General features: G+C 29.1%; 3 protein-coding genes across 3 annotated transcripts; 1 reads left to right on the top strand and 2 right to left on the bottom strand.

The window, feature by feature from the left end:
- Positions 1-1,758: 1,758 nt before the first annotated feature.
- Positions 1,759-2,580, top strand: LOC129908665 (uncharacterized). Its single transcript, XM_055985327.1, has 2 exons — positions 1,759-1,921; positions 1,997-2,580. The coding sequence occupies exons 1-2, from the start codon at positions 1,852-1,854 to the stop codon at positions 2,554-2,556; spliced, it is 630 nt and encodes a 209-aa protein (XP_055841302.1). The 5' UTR covers positions 1,759-1,851; the 3' UTR covers positions 2,557-2,580.
- Positions 2,581-6,802: 4,222 nt separating this feature from the next.
- Positions 6,803-7,695, bottom strand: LOC129908664 (uncharacterized). Its single transcript, XM_055985326.1, has 2 exons — positions 7,477-7,695; positions 6,803-7,403 (listed from the first exon to the last, which is right to left on the bottom strand). Exons 1-2 carry the CDS (start codon positions 7,544-7,546, stop codon positions 6,850-6,852), a joined length of 624 nt encoding a protein of 207 aa, XP_055841301.1. The 5' UTR covers positions 7,547-7,695; the 3' UTR covers positions 6,803-6,849.
- Positions 7,696-10,703: 3,008 nt separating this feature from the next.
- Positions 10,704-11,495, bottom strand: LOC129908663 (uncharacterized). Its single transcript, XM_055985325.1, has 2 exons — positions 11,401-11,495; positions 10,704-11,327 (listed from the first exon to the last, which is right to left on the bottom strand). The coding sequence occupies exons 1-2, from the start codon at positions 11,468-11,470 to the stop codon at positions 10,783-10,785; spliced, it is 615 nt and encodes a 204-aa protein (XP_055841300.1). The 5' UTR covers positions 11,471-11,495; the 3' UTR covers positions 10,704-10,782.
- Positions 11,496-12,343: the final 848 nt, after the last annotated feature.

Genomic DNA, 12,343 nt, shown 5'->3' with positions numbered 1-12,343 from the left:
TTTGTTAATCCAATTTGCTCCGAATTTATTTATTCGATTTCAACGTAACTTTTTGTAAAAAAGCATTTTTATAATTTTAATATAAGAATGAATGAATAAATTTTATTGAATAACAAAAATTAAAGTGTTTTTTTAAAGTTAATAAAATTACCGACTTAGGATTGGTCTGGTATAATATTTAAGTATAATATTTAGGAGATAACATGAATAAATATAATGTTCCAAATAACATAGGTACAACATAAATTAGTAAGACAAGTGTTTGCTCAATATAAACACATAAATATTTTACATTTGTAGAAATTTATACTTAAAACTAGGGAACAAATAACAAAGCCAAAAATAAAACTTTGCAAAAATTAATTTTTGAATTTTTAAAAAAAATTTGAAAATTATTTTTTGAAAAATCAGATTTTCGAATACGGGACATAGAATTTTGAAATTTTGGTTTTATATGTCGTTAAGTGATTTCTACAAAATGGCATACCAATTTTATTTTAAAACTTTTTTCCAAAAAATCATTTATAAAAAATTATTTTTTTTTTTAAACGGCTCTAACGATTTTGAATTTTTTTTTTCTAAAAATACATCTTAATTAAAGAAATGAAATTGCATTCTTGTTTTGGAGGGCAATTTGATTTCAGATGCTGTTTTATTATTTTGAAAAACGATTTTTATGTTTTTTTTTTAATTTTGTTTTCATATACGTCCTATTAAAAAAAGATGACGAGTATTTTATATCAATTCTTCACCAGATAGAGTAGGTATAATTTATTTGCAAAGAAATTAGTTTTAATTTCAAATTTTCTTATATTTCAATACTTTTGATATTACATTTTAATTTTTTTGCATTTGAAACTAATACATTTAAATTTTTTTGTATTTGAAATTAATAAAAAAATTATTAAAAAACTGTGTAATAAAATCGCAATATTAAAAAAAACTAATAATTTTTGTTTTGAAAAAAAGACCTAATTCCAAAGGTTGTATTAAATTAAACGACAGAATTTTTTATTATTATTTTTATTACTATAATTTATTTACTACTAATTAAAACTACAAATTTCATAACAATTCTTTTAAAAAACTGCACTTTTAATGCACTTTTTCTCGGAAACGGCACCGATACATGCCGGTCCCTTACGTGTTTGTTATCACTATAAATGGACCTAGGTACTTGTAATATTAATATGAATTGGTTACATCTCACACAAGAAATTTTGGTAACTATCTCTCTGTCTGTTAGGGACACAAACAACAGTTAAAATATTCATCAATGATTTACTCATTGATTTAACCCTGAAGATACAAATATTTTGATTAGCTATATTCGAATCAAAACTCATTTGCTCTAGGATAAAATAACATGATTATTGGTAAAATTTATAATACATAAACTAGACATAATACTTTGGTCAGTGACCTAAAACAAGTTGTATGTTTATATTTCTAACATATGCCTACCAACATGGGTTAACCAGATACAAGATACAGAAGATCTCATCTACTCATTCATTTGTTTAATTTCTCCTAAGAAAAATTTTTTACATCAAATCTACACATCTTGAAAACATAAATACCCCGAAGGGTCACATCAATATCGAAGTGAAATTGATTTTCTTGGTAAAGATATACAATTCTTGTATATGATGGGAGTAAGAATTGTATTTTTTTTAGTGGTTTGATTGATTTGGATGATGAATTACATTTTTTAAATTGAAAAATTCTTATTCTTAATATAATGTTAGGTCGATGAAATTTGAAGAATTTCATATAAAAGAGATTTTAATTCATCAAATCATTTATAACGCAAAAACTATTTGCTAAAAACAGTCAAAATACCAACTCGCCATGAAATTACAAATCATTCTATTTGTTTTAGTTGCGATGGCTTTGAGCGCATTAACAGAAAAGAGTACAGGTATTGAAATTTGAAAAAAATTTTATTCGTCCTTTTTTTTCTTAAATCTTTGGTTTTCCTTCTATATTTTTCTAGGCCGACGTTCAAATATTAGATTAGTACAACTGTTGCGGAACCAAAAGGACTCACCTTCGAAGGCTAGGTTTTTACATAAGAAACAGCAGGCTGCCCCTGCCCAACCAACTATTCTTGTAGTACAACCGGGGTACACCACGTCAACAGGTTCTTCACCAGTAAGTTATTCGTATTCTGTAACCACTGACGGTACGCAAACAATCAGTCCTGCCTCTAGAAAACTAGCAGAACAAAATGAATCATTTAATGACGATGATGATGATAAAATTTGGAATCAAAATGAAGAAGAAGCTGAAGTTGAAGCTGACGCTGGCAAAGACGAAGAAGACAATGATCAAACTTCACCAAAACACCAAAAACAAAAGAAAAATTTGAAACTTCAAAAGATTAATGTAAGGGATCAAGACTATAAGTTTGTCATTCCTGAAAAGTATATGCGTAGCATTAAAAAAAATGCACATGCAAGCAGATCTTCAAATTTTAACAACGGTGTCAATAAGTTAAGGTTACTTCGAAACAATGACAAAGGTCATATCAAAAGAAAATTGTCATCCAATTAATTTCACAGGATTAAAAAATGTGTTGATGAGTTATGAAAGAAAAAAATAAAATGAAATATTTCAACAAACAAATGTTTTACATTTCAATAAAAAAAAATAAAATGTAATGATACTAAATCTACTGTATGTTTTTTTATAAGATCAGTCTGAAATTGATTCTATTTTAAAGGAGAATGGGCAAGTTTGTATGGAACGTGGACGTTACGCGGCCAGGAATGAATTTGTTATTTTTTTGATGTAATTAAGGTTTACAAATATTGTGCAGAAGTTTTATCCTTGTGACGTACTTCAACAACGTATAAAATGCATTTTTGCATTTAACACTTTATATAGATTGTCTCACTGTTATAATTTAATTGTGTATTTTATGTGCAAAATATGATACTCTGTCATTTTTCCTGAGTCTGAAGACTTTTATCTTGAATATCCAACCACTAAAACCCAAACTATAAGCATTTTAAAACAACAATTTCAAGCCTTTTTTTAGAGTTTCGTTGTTCAATTTTTTGTTAGTTTGAATTGTTTGAAAACTTTCGAACAAAATCTTGAAGTGGTTATCTTAAAAATCTTATATTATGACTTCTATTGGTCTTATTTTCAAGATTAATGTCTTCAGACTCAAGGAAAATGATTGCATCGCAATGAGAGCATCACATTTTATGTTCCAAATTAAAATATGAATCAATTTGTCCTTCAATGTATGAACAATGCATTAACAATTCTAATACTGCATTATCTTGCGTTCTAAACGCAATACAGCGAAACGTTCATAGTAAAAGTTTTTCCTATACTATAATTCTTTCTTTTGTTACCAATTTCATTGATGGCCGCTCAACGTCCAAAATGCCCATTCTCCTTTAATTTAATTTATTTAAATTTAAATTTTTCTAAACGTTGGCTACCAGAGCACCACAGGACCAAAGCATTCGATAATTATATTTAAAGTGACACCGGGAAAAAATCCGCTATGAATGAGATGTAGCACTGCAGTTGTTTTACAGGATTGTGTATTCGATAGCCAAAAAATCTCTAAAAAGGACCTTTTTGTTTTTGGTAACCAAATAACCAAAATTGTATTATAGAAATGCTATTTATTTGTATTTGTATTGGTTTTGTGTTAGGTTTGTATTTATTTACTTTTTGTTTTTATAATAGCCGTGTTTCGGTGGTACTCAGTATTTTACTGAGTAAACATTTTCTGCTGTTAACAACAATAAACGATTACTTTATTTTATTATTAACAATCCTTTATTGTTAAAGGGTTACAAATGTATAATTTTATAAAAAAAATTCTCTGTAAACCAACAAACAAAAAACTTTTATTTATCCTTAGTAATCATTTGTTGTTGTTTCCCGTGCTAAATTTTACTGAGCTAAGTACTGTACCAATAATACATGCATGTGCTATGGTGTCCAGGTCTTTGGATATGCTTATATGGAGGCGTTTGAAGCATTACAAAGATATTTTTTCAAGCGCTTATTTAGATTACCAAATTCAACGCCAAACTATGCCATTCATGTAGAATCTGGTTTATCCCCACTTTACATCCTGAACCTAAAATCAAACTCAGATTATTTGTTAAGAGTGATGAAAAGAAGCGGAAGAAGTCTTCACAAATCAATGATGGTAAGATTGTTACAAACGAGGGCCTCTCCATTTAAGGAGTGGAATGAATTAGCCATAGCCCATGGGACTAATCTTTCCATTAATGAAACAAATGTCGATGAATGGCCGGGGATTTTTGCTAATGTCATTGCAAAAATTGATGAAAAAACTTACACTCAACATCTAGCTAGAGCAACAGAAACAACTACTAGGAACACATATAAGAACCTGAACCACCAGTTGCCCTCAGAAGTAAACTATTTTTCTAACAAATTTTCGGTTGAAGCTATAAGCTACGTATTCAGAGCACGAGTCGAACTGTTAAACTTAAACTGTATGCCCCATCGAGATGACTTGCCACAACTTTGCAATCTCTGCAATAGAAGAGAGAATGAAGACACAATTCATTTTATTGCAACCTGTCCAATGTTGCAGGAAATTCGACGATTGTATTTCGACGTAAGTTATGTCGATGTAAATCGACTCTATGATATTCTTAACGGAGCTCTAGGATGGTCTTCCCTCTATAAGTACTGCAAACACGCCCTAACCTATCGAAATAGTTTTGATTTGTAAATCTCCGGTTACTACAGCTCATTGCACCAACAAAAAAAAAAAAAAAAAAAAAATTATATCTTTTGTGTTTCAAATCACGTTAAAATTGAAAATGTATTCAATTATTTGTCTTTCAAAACATCTCAAAATTGGTATCTTTTTGTGTTTCAAATCATATTAAAATTGTTAAAACAATATTATTTTATGTTATTCAAGATTAATTAATAAAATGAACTCTATCGTTAAATTATACCTATTATTATATTTTGTGTTTCAAATCACGTTAAAATTGATAAAACGATATTTTTTTTTTCAAGATAATTAAATATAGTAAACTTTATCGTTAAATTTGGATAATTGAATTTTGTAAACCTATAAACAATTCTTAACTTATTTAGTATCCACATTGGTTTAGTATTCAAAAAAAAAAAAAAAAAAAAAACTTGTTCCTTTTTTTCATATTCTTTCATTAATATTATTTTTAACACTAAACGAAATGTCATATCAGGCAGACGGCAGAATAGCCATGTCATTATTCTTAAGAAAAGAAATATTGTGAAACAAAATTTAATACAATAAAGAATTTATCTATCTATCTATCTACTGTACCAATAAAACACGGCTAATGTCTTAGAAATAAGAGTGTTTTAGTAGAAGGTGTGGTAATGAAAATGGGTTCAATGTCAAAAATATAAGGCTTTTAGGCCCATGAAGCTTGCACAAAAGGTGAGGTTTTTTATATAGAGCCGGAATGAAAGACTTATTTTAAGGAAATTAGATTTTTTTGGGCGAAACGCTTTATAAATTTTTGGAGTTGAGGTCACTTGAACTTATAAATTGAATTTTTTGTATTTAATTATATGTAAATTTGAACTTTGTCGTAAAGATAATTTTGTATTTAAAAATGATCTTATGCATAACCTTCTAAATAAACAAAAAAAATTCTGTTTTTATGTTACTAGCGAATCGAAATATTATCCTTTATTAAACAATACACATTGCAAGAAAATAAAATGCACGACTGGGTCGCACGAACTTGCTCTTAGGGTTCAAGTTACTAGAATTTTTAGGACTTTTTAAATAGAAATTTAGTAAATGTAATTATATTTTAGGTACCTACAAGAAAATCAAATTTAATCAAACTGTATTAAAAACTTAAACGAAAATAGAAGTCATTTTAAAAAAGAAATCATTTTTTTTGTTACTGGATTTATGTAGGTATGTATCGTTACCTGAAAAAGTACCTATATAACACAATTTGAGTTCAGAAAAATGCATTTGACATCATGCCAAATGAACAGATTCCGCTCACGAGTTGCTCGTTAACGTATAAGACGATTTGACCCCTGAATTTGCACTATTTTCAAGGCGCTTTGTGTTTTTTCACTTCACATAGGTAGTTTGTGAAAAAAGTATCAAGTTTAGAAACGTTTTGTTTCATTTTTAAGAAGTTAGAAAGAAAAAATAATAAAAAATAATAAAAAAGAAAGAAATATCATTATAAACTTTAAATTGTGGAGTACGTCCTTGATTTTTAATACAAAAATATTTAAATTTCAGTAAACTTTGTATTAAACTCAAAAATGTAAGCAATCAAAGTATTATATTTAAATAAAATTTTGGTGTTGCCTCACATGTAACCCAAATTTTCGTAGAATCTACACAATTTTTAACCGTGTATTCATAGGCAGTTTTAACCCACTTCTTTACCAATTTCCTATGGGAAAAAGCCGCTTTCAATCTGTTTAGTATCATAAGACTCCAGTCGAACGTGGTTTTAAACTACGACTATGAATATGGCCTAATCTAATTTTTAAATGAATTTCACGAAAAAAAACACCGTCTTTTATATGTAGCTGTATAGAACCTTATTTCAGCTACATAACTACCTCTTGAGCTAACTTATTTCTAAGTGCGTATTCTCAAAATCAAAAATGAGCTAGCTTCGCAGTAGCCAACTATAAAAACTTTGATGAGCTTGGTGCCATCGATGATAATGATTAGAAACAAATTATCAGACTAAGCAAATCCGAAACATACATTAGTACCTAATATTTTTTTTCAATTTAAATATTTCTTTTTATTTTATTTTACATAACTCATCAACACATTTTTAATCCTTAATGGTGGAATTAATTGGATGACAATTTTCTCTTTGTATGACCTTTATCATTAAGTCGAAGTATCCTTAACTTATTGACACCGTTGTTGAAATTTGCAGACCTGCTTGCATGCGCATTTTTTTTAATGCTACGCATATACTTGGCAGGAATGACAAGTTTATATCCTTGATCCCTTGCATTAATCTTTTGAAGTTTCAAATTTGTCCTTTGTTTTTGGTGTCTACGTGAAGTTTGAACATCGTCTTCGTCGTCGTCAGCTTCAACTCTAGCTTCTTCTTCATTGTGAAACGAGATTTTATCTTCATCATCGTCATCAAAAACTGATTCATCGTCAAAGCTGCGACTGCTATTAGAAGTGACAGGACTGAATGTTTGCGTACCGTTAGTTGTTACTTCATAAGTAAACTGCTCGTTTGGAGAAGTATATGAGGTGTACCCAGGTTGTATTACATAAATTTGTGATGCAGGGGCTTGCTGTTTCTTATTCCACAAGAACCTGGCATTAGAAGAAGAGTCCTTTTGGTTCCGCAACAATTGTTCTAATCTAATATTTGAACGTCGACCTAGAAAAATAAAATAAAAACCAAACATTTAAGAAAAAAAGGGACCAAAAATAACTTTCCCCAATTCTAATACCTGTACTCTTTTCTGTTGATGCGCTCAGAGCCATCACAACTAAAACAAGCAAAACGATTTGTAATTTCATGGCGAATAGGTATCTTGACTGTTTTCAGCAAATAGTTTTTACGTTATAAATGATTTGGAGAATTAAAAGCTCTTTTATACAAAAATTCTTCGACTTTCATCGACCTAACATTTATATAGTAAAAATTAGAATTTTTAATCAAAGAAATGTAAAATATTATTCATATAAATCAAACTATTTTAAAATAAAATTAAAAATTCTTACTCCAAACATATACGAAAAATTCTGTATCAAAATCTATTTTATTTTGATATTGATATGACCCTTCGGGGTATTTTTTTGAAGATTTATTGCAAAAATATTCTAGGAATAATTAAACAAATAAATTAGCAGATGAGATCTTCTGTATCTTGTATCTGCTGTAAAGGCAAAAGGCATGTTGTTACGGGTGTCGTGTAATAAGGCTAAGCGAAATAAGGCCAAAGTGAAGCCCTATAACGCTTTCAGAAAGTGAAATAAGACTAACATTATTGAGAAATAAGGATACGAGATGGCCTTATTTTAAAGTTTTTAGTAAAAAATATTTTTTTCAAGACTTCTAATAGACATAACAATTGACTTGCTCAAAATAACAGAAGTACAGAACCTTAAAATGCGCCCTATTTTGCAATCATTGGCCTGCAAAAGTTAAAAAAAGGGGTACTTGCCCTTCTTTTGTTTGTCATGGATTACCTATAATTTATTTTGCTTTAACCGTCTGTAGGCACACCTATTTTTTGCGAATTTAGTGTATACTTTTTCATGTCACTAGAACTTTTTTCTGTCTCACTATTTTATAGAGAATCATGTATGAAATTGATGTAGAATTTTCCGAGGAATTCGAATATTGTATTCACAATTTCACAAAAGGTATTTTATTTTCACCCTTATAAAAACACCTTTTATTTTTGTCCTGCCAAATTCGCACCCGTGTGCCGACAGAGGGTTAAGCCTAGTAGATAAAAAAAAACAAGTGGTGAAGAAAAAAATGTTTTCTTGAAAAAAAAATATTTGTGGTAAACAGATCACAGTTGTAGATAAGTTTTTTTTCCGCAAAAACAATTGGCTGAAAAAAATCGTGCTGAGTTTAAATTTTTTTCGATTTTGGTTAATCTCTCCCATAAGAAATGCATTGTGTTTTTTAGAAGAAGAACTGTAAACTTATAGCTTTACAAAGCAAAACAAAAATTATAACATATCTTAAAAAAAATCATCGGGTTCTTTTGGAATCCTCTTTTTTCTTTTCTTTTTTTCTCCACATACGAGTAATTCTTCAATCAATAAAGTATTAAAAAATAGAAAAATGTAGTTCGAACTTATTGATTTATATCCTTTCCTATTTTGTGAGGGTTTTCGAAAAGTGAGTTTTCACTTCTGAACTAAAACAAATATTTAAGTTAAATGGAAAACTCTGTAAAAAATATATGTGTTACTTTAAAGAGTGTAGTAGATACAAGTTCATCAGATTTTCAAAATTAATTAAACATAAGCGACTTAGCACCACTGAAAGGAGTCTGATGATCGGGTTGGTCTCCGTGAAATAGCTATAACTCCAGCCTATGAACTTTGTGGTAACACACACAGGTTGTTGTTGTTCATTCACCATCAAAATATTTTGATCAATTTTTGTAAACCTAAACGGAGAAAAAAAGGTTACCTTAAAATAAGATGATGTCCACCTTAAATCCCACTGCCTTAAATACAATATCCGCTTAAAATAAGTGGATTCCACTTAAACTCTGTTAAATTTAGGCCGTGTGTGAATTGCGTTAAATAGTTAATCCCGTGTAAAATTTTTGACACTATTGAGGAATAAAAAGAAATTGGTTGATGGTCGCTGAACAACGAAATAAAGTCATATATGATTTATTTAAGGCCATCATTTCTAATATTTTGTAACAACGCATCATTTACTGATACTAACATACTGATAATTAACAATTTTATGCAATTTATTATTTAACAAATTAGCAACATTTTGTTAAAAAAAATTCAAGAAATTTTGATTGTATTGCAATGTTATTGGTTTATTATATGTTTTAGTCGAGCAACTGAAGGAAATTACAGATCAAATTTTGATAATTTATTTGGTAATGATTAATACTTGAAAATCTATGTGTTAAAAATTTCCGGTGTTGCCGTTTTGTTTTTTAAACTAAAAATAAATTTTTTTTAAAAACTTTTTTTTTTCTGAATTTCATAAATAAAATGATGTATAAAGGTTATTTAGATTATTTACAGAAAAAAATTATATGAGAGTGAAGGATAAGATTAAATCATTTAGGAGGTAGAAGCAATTTTCTCACAAATCGGTTTCAAATGTAAAAAAAATGTATTACAACACAACGGCAACACATTCATTACTTAGATATACATTTTTACAAAGCCAGTAGTTTATGCTGGTAGTAAATAACGTTTGAGCAGAATAAATAGCAATATAAACAAGAAAAATGACTTTAAACCGGGCAAAATGCTTAAAATTATTGAAAAAACTTCCGAAAAAAATTTTGTTCGAAGTCGTACCGATATATCGAAAAACTAATGATGCAAATCGATTTCTAAGGTCCGAAATAGGGGGAAACAGTCAACAGCGTTTTCAAAGATTTCGACTTGCAGTGTTATTAATAATCTTTTATTGTTGATGTGTCAAAAATTTATAAGTTAGAAAAAATAATTCTCTGTAAAACAACAAATTAAAAACTTTTGTTTATCCTTAGCAATCATTTGTTGTTGTTTACCGTATAAAATTTTACTGAGTACCAATAAAACACGGCTTATGTAAATTGGTAAAGCCATTTTAGTAAATGGCATACGGATTATTAATTTAGTAACTTACTAAATTGCTTTAAAAATTTACTAAATCGTTTAAAATTTTGCGCTATTGTCACCATTTCTAGTGTAATACTACTAATTTAACAAAAAATATTTATCTTTTTGTTGTCAGTGTTATTAAACAGAAAAACAAAATCCTTTCAAATAGGAATCAAACATTTAAAAAATATTTCTTCAGCCTCTTTAATTCTGCTTAATTCTAAAATATTACAAAAACAAAATTAAACAAATACAAACCTAACACAAAACAAAACCAATACAAATAAACGAAATATAAATAGCATATTTTATTAGGTAGGTATAGCTTTGATTACTTAGTAACCAAAAAGTCCTTTTCAGGGATTTTTTGGAGCTACATCTCATTCATATCGGATTTTTTCCAGGTCACTTCTAATACTAATTATTCAATGATGAAACTAATTGGATTACAATTTCCTTTTGGTATGACCTTTGTCATTAAGTCGAAGTAACCTTAACTTATTGACACCGTTGTTGAAATTCGCTGACCTGCTTGCATGTGCATTTTTTTTAATGCTACGCAAATACTTGGCAGGAATGACAATCTTATAGTCTTGATCCCTTGCATTAATCTTTTGAAGTTTCAAATTTTTTCTTTGTTTTTGAAGTCTAGGTGAAGTTTGAACATCGTCTTCGTCGGCGTCAACTTCAACTCTAGCTTCTTCTTCATTTCGAATCAAGATTTCATCTTCATCATCGTCATCAAAAACTGATTCATCGTCAAAGCTGCGACTGCTATTAGAAGTGACAGGACTGAATGTTTGCGTACCGTTAGTTGTTACTTCATAAGTATACGCCTCGTTTGGAGACGTATATGCCGCCTGGGGTTCAAAAATAATAAGAGTTGTTGCAGGAGCAGCTTGCTGCTTCTTATTCCACAAGAACCTAGGCTTAGAGGGTGAGTCCTTTTGGTTCCGCAACAATTGTTCTAATCTAATATTTGAACGTCGACCTAGAAAAATAAAATAAAAACCAAACGTTTAAGAAAAAAAGGGACCAAAAATAACTTTCTCAAATTCTAAAACCTGTACTACTTTCTGCTGATGCGCTCAGAGCCATCGCAACTAAAATAAGCAAAACGATTTGTAATTTCATGGCGAATTGGTATATCTTGACTGTTTTCAGCAAATAGTTTTTGCCTTCTAAATGGATTGGTAAATTAAAATCTCTTTTATATATGAAATTCTTCGACTTTCATCGATCTAACGTTATATGTTAAGAATAAGATTTTTTAATAAAAAAAAATGTAGGTAATTCATTATCCATATAAATCAAACCATTTGAAAATTAAATTAGAATTCAAAGTATTTGTGTCTTCGGGGTTAAATCAATGAGTTGAGGAATATATTAACTGTATTTGTTTGTGTTCCTAACCAGATCGAGAGCTCTGGTAGCAGATTTCTTGTGTGAGAGAGGTAAACGATTCATATTAATAGTACAAGAAAGTCCATTCAAAGCTATAACAAACAAATTAGTTTACCGAATTATTGGACCAGTTGAGCTTTCATCCCTGATAGGTACCAAAAGTATAATTCATGAAATCTTAAACGAAGCCAATTGTCCACAATATGCATACTCAAAAACTCTTGATTTTTATACTTCTTTTGTGGTACTAAGACTAACTGACTAAGTAGGAACTTTAAGATAACCCGAACGTATTCACAAACCCTCAAAGTTGAAAAAAAAAAAAATTTTATTCGACTCGCGAGCCATATCTTCAACGAACTTTTTCCGAAAGTCCTTAAAATAAACTCTGTAATTTCTTGCAACTTTATTGGTCTATTCTTGCATAAATAAACTAAATTTCTTTTTAAATAATTGTATAGTTTTCAATTTTGCGTAACTTGACTTAAATTTGTGTAGTGTTAAAAAAAAAAAACAGTTTTGATGCATTTTTGAAAGATGGTATCTCTAGTGTTGACTTAGAGTTCTGTATTATTCTTTCCTTGTCTAAAACCTTTTTTGACG

The sequence above is a fragment of the Episyrphus balteatus genome, chromosome 2 (genome assembly GCF_945859705.1).
Source record: "Episyrphus balteatus chromosome 2, idEpiBalt1.1, whole genome shotgun sequence".
Lineage (NCBI taxonomy): Eukaryota > Metazoa > Arthropoda > Insecta > Diptera > Syrphidae > Episyrphus > Episyrphus balteatus.
This window is presented reverse-complemented; position numbering and strand designations above follow the sequence as displayed.